This window comes from Salmo trutta, chromosome 27 (assembly GCF_901001165.1).
Source record: "Salmo trutta chromosome 27, fSalTru1.1, whole genome shotgun sequence".
Taxonomy (NCBI): Eukaryota; Metazoa; Chordata; class Actinopteri; order Salmoniformes; family Salmonidae; genus Salmo; species Salmo trutta.
In genome coordinates, this window is record NC_042983.1 from 18,765,446 (window position 1) to 18,785,572 (window position 20,127).

At 38.2% G+C, this 20,127-nt stretch overlaps 1 protein-coding gene and 1 long non-coding RNA gene across 3 annotated transcripts; one reads left to right on the top strand and one right to left on the bottom strand.

Annotated features, from left to right (window-relative positions):
- Positions 1-10,705: 10,705 nt before the first annotated feature.
- LOC115164505 (uncharacterized) lies at positions 10,706-15,992 on the bottom strand. Its single transcript, XR_003869938.1, has 4 exons — positions 15,668-15,992; positions 15,443-15,545; positions 14,099-14,730; positions 10,706-11,461 (listed from the first exon to the last, which is right to left on the bottom strand). It is a non-coding gene; the product is annotated as an uncharacterized LOC115164505 (long non-coding RNA).
- A 1,334-nt stretch (positions 15,993-17,326) lies between these two features.
- Positions 17,327-20,030, top strand: zgc:153044 (dual specificity protein phosphatase family protein). Of its 2 annotated transcripts, none has more exons than XM_029717053.1 (2): positions 17,327-17,383; positions 19,234-20,030. In XM_029717053.1, exon 2 carries the CDS (start codon positions 19,313-19,315, stop codon positions 19,853-19,855), a length of 543 nt encoding a protein of 180 aa, XP_029572913.1. In that variant the 5' UTR covers positions 17,327-17,383; positions 19,234-19,312; the 3' UTR covers positions 19,856-20,030. The 2 variants fall into 2 exon arrangements, with proteins under 2 accessions (XP_029572913.1, XP_029572914.1); XM_029717054.1 differs by having other exon boundaries at positions 17,333-17,409.
- The last annotated feature ends 97 nt before the right edge of the window (positions 20,031-20,127 follow it).

A 20,127-nucleotide genomic window follows, 5' to 3' on the forward strand; every position in this document is an offset into this window, starting at 1 on the left:
CGGTTGAGTGGCAACCTGCTGTTCTCACAGAGCGATAATATACATACAGAAAGATCATTCTTGGACTTAAAATTGGTCCAAGAAACACCAGGCCTAGAGAATGTTTAGCCGTTTTCTAAAAATAAATACCGTAGCGCTAAAACACAAGACAAAGAGGCGCTTTTCAAAATGTGTGACAGTTTATTCCACAGAGAAAAGGACATGGGAAATGTGTTTCATCAATTCAGTATTCAGTAATGCCAGTACATAAAGGACAGAGAAGCCAAGGAAGTAAGACCTCTTCTACACTGTGGTGGTCACTGATTTGTTAGGTTGGTCATCCTTAACTCCTATGACTGAGCTATTCTGAAAAATTGCTTCATACAGTAGTTTGATCAATTTCATAGTCAAGCTTTGACAGTTGTTTCGTTATCATAAAATGTGGTCTCATTTTTTGGCTAAATCCCTTGTAAATAGGGGATGAGGACAACATCGCTATGCCATAATGTTACTCAGCAGAAAACTGATAGATAAACGTTCTCATTAACACTCAGACACAGACAATCACCTCGTCATGCACACAGTTTGAGAATAAATGTACACACATGCATGCCCACACATGCACGCGGACACACACACCAAAGTGAGGTGATGGTTTGCTGAACCAAAACCTCAAAACCTTATAACTCTGAGCACATGATTTCAGTTTGTTTGTTAGATAATTAATAGGTTCGTTTTTTGTTAGATAATTAGTTAATTAGTAGGTTTGTTTGCTAGAGTTAATTAGTAGGTTAGTTAGATAATCAGTAGGTTAGTTAGTTTGTTAGATAATCAGTAGGTTAGTTAGTTAGTTTGTTTGTTTGTTTGTTTGTTTGTTTGTTTGTTTGTTTGTTTGTTTGTTTGTTTGTTTGTTAGATAATCAGTAGGTTAGTTAGTTAGATAATCAGTAGGTTAGTTTGTTAGATAATCAGTAGGTTAGTTTGTTAGATAATCAGTAGGTTAGTTAGTTTGTTAGATAATCAGTAGGTTAGTTAGTTTGTTAGATAATCAGTAGGTTAGTTAGTTTGTTAGATAATCAGTAGGTTAGTTAGCTTGTTAGATAATCAGTAGGTTAGTTTGTTAGATAATCAGTAGGTTAGTTTGTTAGATAATTAGTAGGTTAGTTAGTTTGTTAGATAATCAGTAGGTTAGTTAGTTAGATAATCAGTAGGTTAGTTAGTTAGATAATCAGTAGGTTAGTTAGTTTGTTAGATAATCAGTAGGTTAGTTAGTTTGTTAGATAATCAGTAGGTTAGTTAGTTTGTTAGATAATCAGTAGGTTAGTTAGTTTGTTAGATAATCAGTAGGTTAGTTAGCTTGTTAGATAATCAGTAGGTTAGTTAGTTAGATAATCAGTAGGTTAGTTAGTTTGTTAGATAATCAGTAGGTTAGTAAGCTTGTTAGATAATCAGTAGGTTAGTTTGTTAGATAATCAGTAGGTTAGTTTGTTAGATAATTAGTAGGTTAGTTAGTTTGTTAGATAATCAGTAGGTTAGTTAGTTAGATAATCAGTAGGTTAGTTAGTTAGATAATCAGTAGGTTAGTTAGTTTGTTAGATAATCAGTAGGTTAGTTAGCTTGTTAGATAATCAGTAGGTTAGTTTGTTAGTTAGATAATCAGTAGGTTAGTTAGTTAGTTAGATAATCAGTAGGTTAGTTAGTTTGTCTGTTTGTTAGATAATCAGTAGGTTAGTTATTTAGATAATCAGTAGGTTACTTTGTTAGATAATCAGTAGGTTAGTTAGTTAGATAATCAGTAGGTTAGTTAGTTTGTTAGATAATCAGTAGGTTAGTTAGTTAGATAATTAGTAGGTTAGTTAGTTTGTTAGATAATCAGTAGGTTAGTTAGTTTGTTAGATAATCAGTAGGTTAGTTTGTTAGATAATTAGTAGGTTAGTTAGCTTGTTAGATAATCAGTAGGTTAGTTTGTTAGATAATCAGTAGGTTAGTTTGTTAGATAATCAGTAGGTTAGTTAGCTTGTTAGATAATCAGTAGGTTAGTTTGTTAGATAATCAGTAGGTTAGTTTGTTAGATAATCAGTAGGTTAGTTAGCTTGTTAGATAATCAGTAGGTTAGTTTGTTAGATAATCAGTAGGCTAGTTTGTTAGATAATCAGTAGGTTAGTTAGCTTGTTAGATAATCAGTAGGTTAGTTAGCTTGTTAGATAATCAGTAGATTAGTTAGTTTGTTAGATAATCAGTAGGTTAGTTAGTTTGTTAGATAATCAGTAGGTTAGTTAGTTTGTTAGATAATCAGTAGGTTAGTTAGTTAGATAATCAGTAGGTTAGTTAATTTGTTAGATAATTAGTAGGTTAGTTAGTTAGATAATCAGTAGGTTGGTTAGTTAGTTAGTTAGTTAGTTAGTTAGTTAGTTAGTTAGTTAGATAATCAGTAGGTTAGTTAGTTAGATAATCAGTAGGTTAGTTAGTTAGATAATCAGTAGGTTAGTTAGTTAGATAATTAGTAGGTTAGTTAGTTAGATAATCAGTAGGTTAGTTAGTTAGATAGATAATCAGTAGGTTAGTTAGCTTGTTAGATAATCAGTAGGTTAGTTAGCTAGTTAGTTAGATAATCAGTAGGTTAGTTAGTTTGTTAGATAATCAGTAGGTTAGTTAGTTAGATAATCATTAGGTTAGTTAATTTGTTAGATAATTAGTAGGTTAGTTAGTTAGATAATCAGTAGGTTAGTTAGTTAGTTAGTTAGTTAGTTAGTTAGATAATCAGTAGGTTAGTTAGTTAGATAATCAGTAGGTTAGTTAGTTAGATAATCAGTAGGTTAGTTAGTTAGATAATCAGTAGGTTAGTTAGTTAGATAATCAGTAGGTTAGTTAGCTAGTTAGTTAGATAATCAGTAGGTTAGTTAGTTAGTTAGTTAGTTAGTTAGTTAGATAATCAGTAGGTTAGTTAGTTAGATAATCAGTAGGTTAGTTAGTTAGATAATCAGTAGGTTAGTTAGCTTGTTAGATAATCAGTAGGTTAGTTAGCTAGTTAGTTAGATAATCAGTAGGTTAGTTAGTTTGTTAGATAATCAGTAGGTTAGTTAGTTAGATAATCAGTAGGTTAGTTAATTTGTTAGATAATTAGTAGGTTAGTTAGTTAGATAATCAGTAGGTTAGTTAGTTAGTTAGTTAGTTAGTTAGTTAGTTAGTTAGTTAGTTAGATAATCAGTAGGTTAGTTAGTTAGATAATCAGTAGGTTAGTTAATTAGATAATTAGTAGGTTAGTTAGTTAGATAATCAGTAGGTTAGTTAGTTAGATAATCAGTAGGTTAGTTAGCTTGTTAGATAATCAGTAGGTTAGTTAGCTAGTTAGTTAGATAATCAGTAGGTTAGTTAGTTAGTTAGATAATCAGTAGGTTAGTTAGTTAGTTAGATAATCAGTAGGTTAGTTAGTTAGTTAGATAATCAGTAGGTTAGTTAGTTAGTTTGTTAGATAATTAGTAGGTTAGTTTGTTAGTTAGATAATCAGTAGGTTAGTTAGTTTGTTAGATAATTAGTAGGTTAGTTCGTTAGTTAGATAATCAGTAGGTTAGTCCGTTAGTTAGATAATCAGTAGGTTAGTTAGTTAGATAATTAGTAGGTTAGTTAGTTAGTTAGATAATTAGTAGGTTAGTTAGTTAGTTAGATAATTAGTAGGTTAGTTCGTTAGTTAGATTGTGGGGAGCTGTCATGTCCCAATAGAGCGATTCCATGCCAGCGGAAACTATTTTTTCTATCTCAGATTGTTCTGGCAATTCTCACAGAAACTTCATTGGGAGACGGATGTTTGACATGCTTTTTACATTTGTATCATCATTTTTTGTTGCTGTTGAAAATCATGATGAAAGTAGCTATTTTAGATCCTTTTTAGACCTTACATGCCTCCTGTAAGACCCCTTGAACAGTACATGACACAGACATTTTGGTGTCATTATTCTTCTTATAGTGTACTGTAAAATATGTATGTCTTGGTTCTGAAATAAAACCTTTCACAACTATTAATATGAATACCTAAAAACTACCTTTTTAGAATTTGTTTCATTTTAAGACATATTGTTTGGAACAATATACTTTACTACAGGAATCATCAACTAGATTCAGCTGTGGGCTGATTTTACTTGAGAGGATGGTCGGAACATAATTACAAATCATTTGTAGACTGCAAATTGACCGTAAGAAACCTAAACGGATATAATATTTGACTAAAACAATAATTTCAAACCTTGCTTATATTTGTATACGATTACCTGTCTCTCTTATGTGTGGGAATACATTTCCTAAATGAAAACTCACTTGGAGCTGATTTCCTGGTGTTTTTGCAGTATTTTATGTACAACAATGAAAATTCCAATAAAATAAAAAAAAGTAGGGGGCCAAATAATACCACCAGTGGGCCTAATTCGGCCCATGGGCCACCAGTTGGGGAACCCTGCTCTACAAGTAAATCAAATTTCCAGAGTGGACTCTGCTAATTCTGAAGGTATGGTCAATTTTATGAGCATCACTAACACAGTGAATGGGAAAAAGGAAACTCTGTCGGTGACCTAAAGGAGGACTGGAATTGTTTAGTGACCTATGTCAATATCTATGTATAAAAATGGATCATATCATTAAAAGTACGATAGAAGCCACTCTGGAAATTCGACATGGTTTGAAGAGTATATTGTTACAATGTCTAAAAATAAGCCAGACTCCAGCTACCCAAGTCATAGACTGTTCTCTCCGCTAACGCACAGCAAGTGGTACCGGAGCGCCAAGTCTGGGACCAAAAGGCTCCTGAACAGCTTCTACCCCTAAGCCATAAGACTGCTGAACAGTTAATAAACTGTCTACCCTGACTATTCGCATTGAGACCCTTTTTATTTGTGCTGACTCTCTTGCACCGGCACTATGCAGACTCACTGGACTCCACCCACACTGACACTTCAACACACACAGACTACATACACTCACACACGCATATTGATGTCACACACTCACACTTTCACATACGCTGCTGCTACTCTGTTTATTATCCATCCTGATTGTCTAGTCACGTTTAACCTACCTACAGTTGAAGTCGGAAGTAAAATTAGGTTGGAGTCATTAAAACTCATTTTTCAACCACTCCACAAATTTCTTGTTAACAAACTACAGTTTTGGCAAGTCGGTTAGGACATCTACTTTGTGCATGACACAAGTCATTTTTCCATCAATTGTTTACAGACAGATTATTTCACTTATAATTCCCTGCATCACAATTCCAGTGAGTCAGAAGTTTACATACACTAAGCTGACTGTGCCTTTAAACAGCTTGGAATATTCCAGAAAATGATGTCATGGCTTTCGAAGCTTCTGATAGGCTAATTGACATAATTTGAGTCAATTGGAGGTGTACCTGTGGATGTATTTCAAGGGCTACCTTCAAACTCAGTGCCTCTTTGCTTGACATCATGGGAAAATCAAAAGAAATCAGCCAAGACCTCAGAAAAAAAATTGTAGACCTCCACAAGTCTGGTTCATCCTTGGGAGCAATTTCCAAATGCCTGGAGGTACCACGTTCATCTGTACAAACAATAGTACACAAGTATAAACACCATGGGACCACGCAGCCATCATACCGCTCAGGAAGAAGACGCGTTCTGTCTCCTAGAGATTAATGTAATTTGGTGCAAAAAGTGCAAATCAATCCCAGAACAACAGCAAAGGACCTTGTGAAGATGCTGGAGGAAACAGGTACAAAAGTATCTATATCCACAGTAAAACGAGTCCTATATCAACATAACCTGAAAGGCCGCTCAGCAAGGAAGAAGCCACTGCTCCAAAACCGCCATAAAAAAGCCAGACTATGGTTTGCAACTGCACATGGGGACAAAAGATCGTACTTTTTGGAGAAATGTCCTGTGGTCTGATGAAACAAAAATGGAACTGTTCGGCCATAATGACCATCGTTATGTTTGGAGGAAAAGGGGGGATGCTTGCAAGCCGAAAAACACCATCCCAACCGTGAAGCACAGCATCATGTTGTGGGGATGCTTTGCTGCAGGAGAGACTGGTGCACTTCACAAAATGGATGGCTTCATGAGGAAGGAAAAGTATGTGGATATATTGAAGCAACATCTCAAGACATCAGTCAGGAAGTTAAAGCTTGGTGGCAAATGGATCTTCCAAATGGACAATGACCCCAAGCATCTTGCAAATGACCCCAAATGGATCTTCCAAATGGACAATGACCCCCATTTCACATTCTTAAAATAAAGTGGTGATCCTAACTGACCTAAGATAGGGAATTTTTACTAGGATTAAATGTCAGCAATTGTGAAAAACTGAGTTTAAATGTATTTGGCTAAGGTGTATGTAAACTTCCGACTTCAACTGTACATGTACATATTGCCTCAATTACCTCATATCCCTGCAAATTGACTCGGTACCGGTACTCCTTGTATATAGTTTTGTTATTTTGTGTGACTATTTCCTTTTTTGCAAATGTTTCTTACTTTTTACCTCTGCATTGTTGGGAAAGGACTCGTAAGTAAGCATTTCAAGGTAAAGTCTACACCTGTTGTATTCACCGCATGTGACAAATAAAAAACATTTGATTTTATTTGACTAAGATATCTGTATCATGTACGGTTCACAGATCATACGTCTTACAGGAGGCATGTATAGGTCTAAAAAAAAAGGCTTAAAATGGCTACTTTCATCATGATTCTCTCAAACAGTTTGTGATACAAATAAAAGCATTTCAAACATCCTTCCTCCCAATGAAGTTTCTATGTGAGAATTGCAAGAACAATCTGAGATAACAAAAATATTTTCTGCTCCCACTGGCGTGGGATCGCCCAATAGTTAGTGTTCTCACTCCATTTCAGGAGGTTAGTAAAATGTCATACGATCAAGGACACAAGGATGTCTATCCTCATGATGACTCAGGAAGTAAAGACAATATACTGCATGGCCTACTAGATGCTGTTTGATCTCACCAAGGGGCAGGGTGGAGTGGGTGACAGGATTAAAAGAGTCACATATGAAAAAAATACTATAGTATACTATGCTCTAAATACTGTAGTATTACTGTATTTATATACTATCGTATTCAGTGTAGTGTTTTTACGGAAGTATATTATAGTTTTCACTGTAGTGTTTTTGCAGAAGTATACTGTAGTATTTACTGTAGTGTTTTTGCAGAAGTATACTGTAGTATTCACTGCGGTGTTTTTGCAGACATCACTCATATACTATAGTATTCACTGTAGTTTTTGCAGAAGTATACTATAGGTTTTCACTATAGTGTTTTTGTGAACATAACTCTAGTATACTGTAGTAAAGCTTACTACAGTATAAATACTGAAAATATTACTATAGTAAAAACAATAGCATATAATATAGTAATTAGTGTCGTTTTTATGGATATTGCTCTAGTATTTACTATGAGGTTTTTTTGTAGTATTTTTTGTACTTTTTACCCCTTTTTCTCCCCAATTTTGTGACATCCAATTGGTACTTACAATCTTGACCCCTCGCTGCAAACTCACGTTTGGACTCGGGAGAGGCTCATAGAAATGGAGCATTTCACCTTGAGGAAACCTGCTGGGCAAAAATAGCAAATGTTCCATAACCTGTAGGTAGGTAGATAGAACTGGAGTCTGATCAGATAGTTCAGAGCATCTGTTCTTTTTTATAATCTGTAGGGAAGACAATATATGGTCTATACGTGGCATGTAGGTATCTCACTCATAGTTAGCACAAATTGAGATATGGGGGCAATGATGAAATAAGCACCAAATATTCATACTTGAGTAAAACTAAAGATACCTGAAAAGAAATGACAAGTAAAAATGAAAGTCACCCAGTAAAATACTACTTGAGTAAAAGTCTAAAAGTATTTGATTTTAAATGTACTTTAGTATCAAAAGTAAAATAAAAAATATTGTAAAATTCCAGATGGCACAATTTTCTTTTTTTTCTTTTTTATTTACAGATCGCCAGGGGCACACTACAACCCTCAGACGTAATTTACAAATTAAGCATGTGTTTAGTGAGTCCGCCAGATCAGAGGCAGTAGGGATGACCAGGGATGTTCTCTTGATAAGTTTGTGAAATAGACAATTCTCCTGTCCTGCTAAGCATTCAAAATATAACGAGTACTTTTGAGTGTCAGGGAAAATGTAAGGAGTAAAAAGTACATTATTTTCTTTAGGAATGTAGTGGAGTAAAAGTAAAAGTAGTCAAAAATATAAATAGTAAAATAAAGTACAGATACCCAAAAAAACTACTTAAGTAGTACTTTCAACTATTTTTACTTAAGTACATTACACCACTGTATGGGGGATGGGAATGTGAAGCATACGCAAATTAAAATAATCTAGTATAACTATAGTTTTAAAAAACTGTTTTTGTGGACATTACTGTGGTATTTACTAATGTTTTTTTCAGATAATGCTGTATTATTTAATCTAGTATTATACAGTATACAATAAAAATATATAGTAAGCACTACACATGATCGAGGGATACTACGGTGTGTAGTATAGTATTCTACAGTATACAAAAAAATTATATAGTTAGCAGTACACGATAGAGGGATATTACAATGTGAAGTGTAGTATTCGCCAGTATACTACACAATCCAATAGTAAGCACTACACAGTCAAGAGATACTACAGTGTGTAGTATAGTATTCCACAGGATACTACAGTGTGTAGTATAATATTCCACAGTATACTACAAAAGTATATAGTAAGCACTACACAATCAAGGGATACTACAGTGTGCAGTATACTATTCTACATTTTTACATTTTAGACATTTAGCAGACACTCTTATCAAGAGCGACTTACAGGAGCAATTAGGGTTAAGTGCCTTGCTCAAGGGCACATCGGCAGATGTTTCACCTTGTCGGCTCAGGGATTCGAACCAGTGTCTTTTCGGTTACTGTATACCGTTATAGTATAACACAAAATGATATAGTAATTCTACACATGATCCAGGGATACTACAGAGTGTACTATAATATTCTATAGTAAAATGTAGCATTGTTTTATGTGGGAAGATACAGTATGTTAGTAAAAGCAATGAATCAATGGCCAAATTGTTAGGCCTCATATGGGGTGGTTAGTATACCAGTCACCACTCAGTTAGTAGTAAAGCAGGAAAGGGTTGCTATTTCCTTTGGTTTATCTTATAAGATAATACACACCAGTGTCTATGCAGACTGCAAACCAAGCACTGAGCTGCAACACCTTTTGGAGGTTGGCCACACAATGGACAGAGGGACAAAATGTTGTCAGCCATTATTTCTTAAGATAGAATACTACAGCTTTAATGAAATACAATTATTTAGCTTTAATTAAATACAATTCTCTAGCTTTAATGAAATACAATTCTTTAGCATAGTTACTGTACGATTTGTAATATATATATATTTTAAATCAATCGTCACCCTGAGCAGAAGTGTGTGGTCAACCTAGGTGCGCTTTTTCTTTAAATCTATTGGTTGATCCAGTTTTCCATCCCAGATCCTGGAATCACTCACCATTGTGCATTAGGGGGCCAAAAGTAACATGTCTCAAGCAACATATCACACTTAAGGTTATAACAGATTGATAAATACATAGTTCTTGTATATGATTTTGGGTGATCTGTGTCTGGCGGGAGAAGGGTTTCAGGAAAATGTGAGAGGACTCTGTCTCAGACTCAGGGCACAAAGCAAAGGGTTAGTCAGTGTGTTAGAAATCACAAGTCCAGCCAACATCATCCATAGTACAGTTGAGTATTAGTAACAATAGGTCTGTTAGCAGACGTTAGTACTGTTAGGTATTAGAGAGGTATTGTTAGTGTATTTATTAAGGAATGCCAAGAGAGCTGTTGACAGTTGGGGGTTTGGTTTCAGAGTGTAAGAATATTAATGACAGTAACAGCCCCACTCTTAAACACACAATGTACACCCCCCCTCCCCCCCACACACCCACACCCCCCCACACACACATCCACCCACCCACACACACACACCCCACCCACACCCCCCCACACACATATTCACCCACACACACACACACACACACACCCCACACACACACACCCACACACACACAGGTTTTAACAGACCATTAGGTTTTAACCAGGGAGAGTCAGACAAGGCACTTCTCCAGTGCTTGGGTTTCAGTTTGGTTGATTAGTGAATGTTAGACTGTTAGTCCAGGTTAGTAAACCAGGATTACCCCAGTGTTGGTTAGTTCTTTACGACTCCAGCTAAGGTTACTCAGAGTTACCAGTACATGCAGCAATCACAAGACAAACCAGGCCTCAGGAAACCATCTAAAAACTAGGGCGGTAAGATTGAGAGACACCTCCAACACAAACACAGCTACACACACTGACACAACTGTAACATCCTCAACACTCCTGTAACGTTAGGGTAGACTAATGTTACCAAACCAGCCGCACAGGCTTGTCATGGGTATGCCCCCTGCTAGCTTGGTTAGGAGCACATCATTGAAATGAACAGCAAGGCCATCTCAGCAGACTCAATCTTGTTAGTCATGTTAGACGTCCGAGATAGGAGGAGGTGAGTAAGGCGTTAAAGTGTTGCCAAGGTTACAGAGAAGAGAAAGGACAGTGCTGACAGCATGAGGAGAAGCAGGCATCAGAGAAAGGTGTTAGTCAACTGCAGTGTCAGTGCTTTGATCAGCTGAACAGTGTGGAAGGGGGATCAGAACGTGTTAGAGTTATTTTACAAAGGAGGGGAGAGAAAGCATCCCTCAGTTAAACAGTATTTCAGGGAGGGAAATGCAAAGCACCAAAGCGTCAGACACACAACACTACAACCCCACCCCTTATGAGTCTCTCTTATGGCATGAAATGTGGTCCTATCCAATAAAGTCCTGAACAATGTGGCATAAAAGACTACAAGTAGCCCTTTGCTGCAGTCAAATTACCAAATCACCCTCTAGTGGACTCATGGGTGGAATGTTATTCATATCTTTCATCATTAATAAACATTATTTCAAAAACCCGCCGAGAATTCTGTGTTTCTATGGTTTTGTAATGTTTCAGTCTTCTTTGATGTATATAAACTGTAATATTGGGATGCAAACTCACAATTGAATACATTTCAAATGTATATCTGATATGGTACAGGTCTTTTTTCAAGCCCATAACCATGTGTGTGAGGTGTATACTCTTGTTTCATAGCAGATTTGTTTAAGACAACCAAGAAACACTGTGACTGATTTAGCTCATTACAGTAAAAGGTTAAAGGGGAACCAGCAATGTGCCAATGACACTTCCATTTTAAGTAGGCTAAGTAAAATATCCAAATAATCACAGCAAGGTGATACACTTCTAACACATATTGATAGCTAAAGAAGTGTGGCTGTGCCCCATCAGCAGTGGGTGAATGCCAATGTTGTGCCCCTTTCTCAGTGGGTGAAAGCCATAGGTCCCAGTTCCCGTCCCAGTTCGGTAAGGATGAACCGCGTTGACAACTGCAGGGGGAATGACATGACAACACAGTCACTGAGTTCTGTTCTACACAACACAGTAAGATGTGTAGAAAACTGAGCAGCAGAGAAAGATGAGGATGATGAACTGAGTAGTAGACTGTTTGACAGGCTCTGAGAAATAGTCATTGTGGCAGTTGTACTGAGGACACCTCAACTAAGACAAATGAAGGGAGCAGAGAAGCAGGCATTGGTTCAGGCTGACATGGTGCTATGGTGAAGAGGACAACAGACATTTAGTCTGCACTTTACTGTTTCAGTCTGCACATGAAATGTCACTCATTTTGTCACAAACTTCAAGTCATAAGCAAGAGGGCTTGTGTGTGTGCAATCAGGTTTTTGCCAATGGGCAGGATTCTAAGAATTACTACAGTTCCAGGACATATGTATACCTTGGTAAACCATATATGTAGGCTACCCTTCCAAATGCAGCCGCTATTTCTCTCTAGCTCTTGGTTGACCTGACCCAACCAAACATTTTATAGGCCGATCTGGCATACGTCAGACATTAAAACTCATCAGCCATGAAAGCAGATTAGATTCATCTGATTAAGTTATGGTTCTGCTTTCAGGTTGTTTTGTTCTCCGCCTTTTTTCTCTGGCAGTATAGGTTGACTGCACTGTTAAAATGCGGTGGATTTACAGTTGAATTCGGGAATGTTACATTCACCTTAGCCAAATACATTTAAACTCAGTTTTTCACAATTGCTGACATTTAATACTAGTAGAAATTCCCTGTCTTAGGTCAGTTACGATCACCACTTTATTTTAAGAATGTGAAATGTCAGATTAATAGTAGAGAGAATGATTTATTTCAGCTTTTATTTCTTTCATCACATTCCCAGTTGGTCAGAAGTTTACATACACTCAATTAGTTTTGGTAGCATTGCCTTTAAATTGTTTAACTTGGGTCAAACGTTTTGGGTAGCCTTTCACAAGCTTCCCACAATAAGTTGGGTGAATTTTGGCAAATTCCTCTTGACAGAGCTGGTGTAACTGAGTCAGGTTTATAGGCCTCCTTGCTCGCACATGCTTTTCTGCCCACAAATTTTCTATAGGATTGAGGTCAGGGCTTTCTGATGGCCACTCCAATACCTTGACTTTGTTGTCCTTAAGCCATTTTGCTACAACTTTGGATGTATGCTTGGAGTCATTGTCCTTTTGGAAGACCCATTTGCGACCAAGCTTAAACTTCCTGACTGATGTCTTGAGATGTTGCTTCAATATATCTATAGAATTTTCCATCCACACACTTTTCCTACCTCATGATGCCATCTTTTTTGTGAAGTGCACCAGTCTCTCCTGCAGCAAATCACCCCCACAACATGATGCTGCCACCCACGTGCTTCACGGTTGGGATGGTGTTCTTCGGCTTGCAAGCCTCCCCCTTTTTCCTCCAAACATAACGACGATCATAATGGCCAAACAGTTCCATTTTTGTTTCATCAGACTAGAGGACATTTCTCCAAGAAGTACGATCTTTTGTCCCCATGTGCAGTTGCAAATCATAGTCTGGCTTTTTTATGGCCGTTTTGGAGCAGTGGCTTCTTCCTTGCTGAGCGGCCTTTCAGGTTATGTTGATATAGGACTTGTTTTACTGTGGTTATAGATACTTTTGTACCTGTTTCCTCCAGCATCTTCACAAGGTCCTTTGCTGTTGTTCTGGGATTGATTTGCACTTTTTGCACCAAAGTACTTTCATCTCTAGGAGACACAACGCGTCTCCTTCCTGAGCAGTATGACGGCTGTGTGGTCCTGTGGTGTTTATACTTGCATACTATTGTTTGTACAGATGAACGTGGTACCTTCAGGCGTTTGGAAATTGCTCCCAAATATGAACCAGACTTGTGGAGGTCTACAATTTATTTTCTGGGGTCTTGGCTGATTTCTTTTGATTTTCCCATGATGTCAAGCAAAGAGGCACAGAGTTTGAAGGTAGGACTTGAAATACATCCACAGGTACACCTCCAATTGTTTCAAATTATGTCAATTAGCCTATCAGAAGCTTCTAAAGCCATTACATCATTTTCTGGAATTTTCCAAGCTGTTTAAAGGCACAGTCAACTTAGTGTATGTAAACTTCTGACCCACCGGAATTGTGATACAGTTAATTATAAGTGAAATAATCTGTCTGTAAAAAATTGTTGGAAAAATGACTTGTGTCATGCACAAAGTAGATGTCCTAACCAACTTGCCAAAACTATAGTTTATTAACAATAAATTTGTGGAGTGGTTGAAAAACAAGTTTTAATGACTCCAACCTAAGTGTATGTAAACTTCCGACTTCAACTGTATAAACACACTAAACTAATCCCTTACTTTCTGCCTCACCCTCCCTTTCATATACCCCCTCTCTCAGCACGAGGAGATACTGTACAGCAGTACCTCAATGGTAGCACTGTTCTTTGTGTGAGTATAAGGCCCTTGAACCAGTGTGTAACGAGATGTCTCATTGCTCAAACGCCTAACAAAGCCTCAGTCATATCTAGAGAACAGAGAAAACAGTCTACCTCAGTGTCGGTTACCAGTTGGTCTCCTTAACAAGGTCATTTAGCAAAAAATAGTGCCTTCTTAGTCAATGACTTCAATGGAAATCTACATTAGCTTGATAAATAGTGTTACCTGTTTAAAAACAGCTTTGTTGACAGCCTTGTCAGTCAGGACATGTTGTTGACTCGTCTAAATAGGCTCTGAGGGCTGGCACCATCCCAGCATCTTCCTCAGGATATATCTGGAGATAAACACAGAGCAGAGAGCAGCAGAAAGTGGAACGCAACCCCCTGGAACACCTGTCCCCAAAACCCTACCAAGGACATGCTGGTTGACTACTGCCAATAGATACTATGAACTGCAGTAGGCCAATATACTAAATTAATCTGCAAAATCACCAAGAATCATAGGCGTTGAGGAACAGTATCTAATGGACCTGAATAACCTTTTTTTTGTAACTTATTTGACATTTTTTACCTTGAACTAACCTAATTTAAATGAATAACTTGTTACGGCAGCTCCCCTAATACCAACAATAGTCAATAAAAAATATCAAGGAATGGAGCACACAAGACAAAATGACCATCAATAACGGCTGTTAAACCTCTGCCTTTACAAGAACCCCCTCCACAGTATGAGGATATACTGGACACATACCCATTTGTCTCTCCCAACTCCTGTATTCACCAGTCAGTCAGGGACACCAGGGAACCCCAGTCATCATGGGGACTTGCATCCCGCCAGCTGGGCTGTGGGTTTGGCCACTGTATACAGAGGGCATCCATTAGCCAGCAGCACTATTTAAACAGCAGCAGTGGAGGTGGACAGGGTGAGATAAGAACTGTTTGTAATAAAACTAGATTGATGCACACTACCCCTACATCATCACATGCTGATGCCATAGAGGGGCTGCAAGAATAAATGTCTGCCCAAAGAAAAATACATGTTGATTATTCCTATCCTATGATTACATTTTTAAACTCCATCGTGGAACAGCAGATTGCCAAAACGGACAAGGCATAGGATGCTGTGGTGGCTCACTCACACTCACTGCGCTGTTGCTGCATTCAAATGTCTCAATTATTAATGTAGGGTTAGACTAGTTGGTCCTGCGGAGCTTTGTGTGTGCGTGTCTGCTTGTATTTGGCGTTTGCCTTTAAACTTCACTGAAATGAGTATTGAAAGAGTATTTAGCTCTTATAAATCTGTCGAGCTACACGAGCGCATCATAAAACATCATTTCAAAATGTACCTCGCAATGACGATTTGTCAAACCGAGCTTGAATGATTAAACACCATACATTATGATTGTTTTACTCATCTTATTTATACCCTATGTTCTCATACGCGTGATGTAAATGCGACAACAATTGTATGTCTGAGGCTACGGTCTTGGAAGCTAATCACATATTAAAATGTTGAATGAAATGTCATGTTATTAAACGAATATCAGAAAATCGGTCAGTGGACTCCTACCTTTTGCAATTATGTAAGTTTGACCACCAGTCCAACATGCACCAGTCTCGCAGCATCTGTGTCAGAAAGGGTGCGATGAAGCGCTCGAGCTGTGTCCGATCCTCTTCGGGTAGGATGAGAGATGTGCAAAATTATCACTCATATAGTGTTGATATACTAAATTAAAAGCGAATCCTTACCAATTGTTTTGTGATGCGCAGTGCACAAAAACCTATTCCAACTTACCCATGCATCGATCTCCTCTAAAATGAAGACGTGCTGTGGAGTGCGTCACGTTGCTTGAGCAGAGGTCTGGCGAGCAGCTGCCTTTGATGGGCGGTTAAAAGAGAGTAAATAAAAAGACAGAAGCCTGGACAAAGGAGTGTTTGGATGGCATGAGGAATTAACCAGTATGCAGATGTCTATTTTGTATGCAAGCGCGTGTAGGCTACGGACTCCAGCTGCCATAAATATACGTCCTATTGTTACTGCAAACTCGTGACAGAATGCCCGTAGGTCTCCTCCACCATCTGCGTCCCCTCTGTAATCGAAACGTGTCTGTATGCGCTGTCACAACCTTTTCAAATGGGCTACAACAACAACATAATCTCTGCGGTGAGATAGAATAGAATAGAATAGAATGAAGCATACTGTAAATACGGGGCCTATCCTATGCCACAATGTAAACCCAGTGTCCAGTTTGGTAAAAAAAAATAATAATAATGAAATGATCACATTAATAGCCTTGCCTGCACAGCGCCATGGAGAAATTAAATATAAGCACACTCCTGTCTGTGACCCCCTATAACCTAATCTAAATAAGAGCTTAATCTCATACAGAAAGCAATTATATGCACATATACACACACACACACACACTACCAGTCAAAAGTTTGGACACATCTACTAATTCCAGGGTTTTTCTTTATTTTTTACTATTTTCTACATTGTAGAATAATAGTGAAGACATCAACACTATGAAATAACACATATGGAATCATGTAGTAATCCAAAAAAAGTGTTTTGGAAGAATCTGAAGAATCTTATATTTGAGATTCTTCAAAGTTGCCTTGATGACAGCTTTGCACACTCTTGGCATTCTCTCAACCAGCTTCATGAGGTAGTCACCTGGAATACATTTCAATTAACAGGTGTGCCTTGTTAAAAGTTAATTTGTGGAATTTCTTTCCTTCTTAATGTGTTTGAGCCAGTCAGTTGTGTTATGACAAGGTAGGGGTGGTATACAGAAGTTAGCCCTATTTGGTAAAACCAAGTCCATATTATGGTAAGAACAGTTCAAATAAGCAAAGAGAAATAACAGTACATCATTACTTTAAGACATGAAGGTCAGTCAATATGGAAAGTTTCAAGAACTTTGCAAGTTTCTTCAAGTGCAGTTGCAAAAACCATCAAGCGCTATGATGAAACTGGCTCTCATGAGTACCGCCACAGGAAAGGAAGACCCAGAGTTACCTCTGCTGCAGAGGATAAATCCAAGTCAAAAGGCAAAGAGTGGCTACTAAACACTTTTTTGGTTACTACATGATTCCATATGTGTTATTTCATAGTTGTGATGTCTTCACTATTATTCTACAATGGAGAAAATAGTAAAAATAAAGAAAAACCCTTGAATGAGTGGGTGTGACCAAACTTTTGACTGGTACTGTATATACATATACACACATATCAACTGTTGCTACCAAACTTAACTATTGCTAATACTGTACAATTGAAACACTTGCCCCCCCCAATCCCCCCTTCCCTGATACATGTGTAAATATTATACTATAAATTGGACCTTCCTGTATTATACATGATCTACTTCATTCATCGCACACACAACACTTTGTAATTTGGGTGAACTATCCCTTTAAAAGAAACGCGTTGTATGATGTGGTCACTTCGGGATTCCGTAGCTGAGGAAAATAAACAGACGTCACTTTGCTTCTTCCTGAAAAGAATGTGAGCTCGCGCACTGAATTGGGGTGGTTTGTATTTATTTGTTCAATGTTTATAATTGGTAAAGGATATTTTGGTATAACTATTGAACTATTTTAATAAACCGAGAGCTATGATCAAGTTGCTGTTGATTAGCCGCTTCCTAGCAACTGGCTGGCTATGTTAGCTGCATGGAGATATTTTTCCATCCCCCCGGCGGCTCCCCATTTAAAGCTCGTTAAAGGGGCAACCGACGCCCTTGCAATTGAATGAAGCATGTTTTATGCAGAGCCGGTCGCCACGTGTGTGTGTATAGTTCCAGTTGGACGCAGATGACAAACGACGTAAAAAGGAATCGCGCAGTCAGCCGTTCGGTTGGGGCTAGAGATTCTGGCTACGTTCCAGGCAGTTAGCTAAATATTTCAGACTCGTTGCACAAATTATTACGAGGTCAGTCATACAGAGAGCTGATCATACATTTTGTTAGTATTTGGGATGCAAGGTCAGGGGATTTGTTTATTAGTGATTCTGCTCAGCCCAATCCCCTCGAACATGGTGATAAAATAATCAGTTAAAGCTAATTTCCTGAAATTCTACACTTGCCATGTTAATGTTATCTGAGATGAGTGACTAAATCAATGGGGGTCCCAAGCCCGGTCGGTATTCGGCCATAATTACTTCAAGTTTAGATAGATGGCTAGACTAATTTACCAATCTAAAATATTGTTGAGTGACTGACATAAGACCATAACCACATCTCGAAATTACACCTTGTGTAGTCTACTATTTTAACTCAAAAATAAGTTGAGACACCGACTGAGTTCCTAAATATTGTTTAAAAAGTCGCAACATATATACTTCAAGGCCGACTTACACAGCTCTAGCACAATATCAGCTCTAGTGCCCCAAAGCCTGTTTTAGCATGGGCAGTGCCAATGAAGACTTGTCAAAGGGATCAGCCAATGAATTATACTCCTGAATAAACATTCCATAACTGAAGACTGCAGTAAATCAGCAACCTTGTCTTTTATACCTGTTCAGACAACACACTTCAGGTGGCAGTAAACACCCTTGACTACTTTAAAAATGGAAAAAGCCCTCAATGGTGCTGCTCATTTTAAGGCACAGCTGCAAAGAAAGGCCCCCAATATGGTAGGCCTACCTGTGATGTTCAACACCTGGCATGTATTCATTACGCCATTTCTGTTGCAAAAAGTTTCTTAAACGAAACGGTGAGGGGTCTACCTGAATTTACAAGCTGCGTGACGAATGGCGCTTTGTCTCCGATCTGCAGTTGCACTCAGCTCAACGCTAGGATTGCTGTGGAGTAAGTTTGAGGGGTGAATGTAGCACATGGGGATGTTCACATGCACTGCTGAATAACTAGCTTTTTGCGTGGCACAACTGGCAAGACACTTCGGGCAAGCGGTCACATGTGCTAACAAGGCAGAGGTCCTGGTTTCGAGCCTTGGCGTGAGCCTAATCAGGAGTAGGCGGTACTTGCTAAGCAGGCAGCGTGATGTCCGCTACATATGGCCATGACACTTATTTACTTCCCTTCAATAATTTGAAAGGAAATGACTGGTCTAAGAAATCTAGTGGAAACTTCCCCTTGCCCAGCCCATTTGTGTGTTCCAAATGGCACCCTATTAGCTGCCTTTTATAGGTAGCTACTTTTGACAGGAGCCTTATGGGCCTTGATCAAAGTAGTGCACTATATAGGGAGATTTGTGGAAGATGGAACCCATGTCTCCACCAAGCCAATGCTTTTAGATTTGTGTTAAGTAGTCTGCAGGTGCTTGGAATGCAGACAGATTATTCTATCAATTCATGTGTAGTTGCCTAACAAGTGTCTTTCTCCCATCTATTTTAAGTGTCATCTTGTCTGCCAGTCAGCTATCCATGGTCCACACACAACACTGCCTACGTACTTCCTTTGGTTAACCTGTTTCCATGCATCAATCTGGTGAACAGAGACTTGCAGGTTTGTGTCAAGTTACCGAACACCTTTTCCTCAGCAACGGCAGAGCTGCAAATGATAAGGCTGTCATATCTCGTTTCAACATCACCTGCATCATCAATGCCACACAAAACATCACAAACACTTCCACTGCAGAGGTGGAATATGTCCATATTCCTGTTACAGACTCTCCATCTTCTCCTCTGAGCGACTTCTTTGATGAGGTAGCGGATAAAATCCAGCTCGTTGGGGAGCAGTGTGGACGCACATTGGTTCACTGCAATGCAGGTGTGAGTCGCTCAGCTACGTTATGCTTGGTGTATCTAATGAAGTACCATGGAATTACACTTTTGGAGGCCCACAAAAAGGTCAAATCTTGTCGACCTATTATTAGACCAAACAGTGGATTCTGGAAGCAACTCATCCAGTATGAACGCAAGCTCCGTGGTTGTGCCACGGTCACAATGATCACGTCCCCCGTGGGTGAAATACCTGACATTTATGAAGAGGAGACCAAAGATATGCTTCCTCTTTAACATGCACTGTTTGTTAAAATGATTGTCAACCCCATTGTAAAAATGCATTAGTACTCTTGTTTTATATCCAGTATGTTGAGTTGGAAGTGGTCCTCTCAAATGTATTTGTAAACTTTGATTCAGAAATAAAAATGTTGTAGTACAATGTCACTTTACGATTTACAACTAAACATAAGGTTTGTCTGTTTTGTAAAGGCTACAACTTCAATAGTGTCATCCAGGGTAAGAAGTGTCCACAGGTAGAAAAGTTTAAAAAATAAAATAAATACATT

Excerpts from the sequence above, each read along its gene's own strand:
- zgc:153044 (XM_029717053.1), top strand. The coding sequence starts at position 19,313 with ATGCATCAATCTGGTGAACAGAGACTTGCAGGTTTGTGTCAAGTTACC.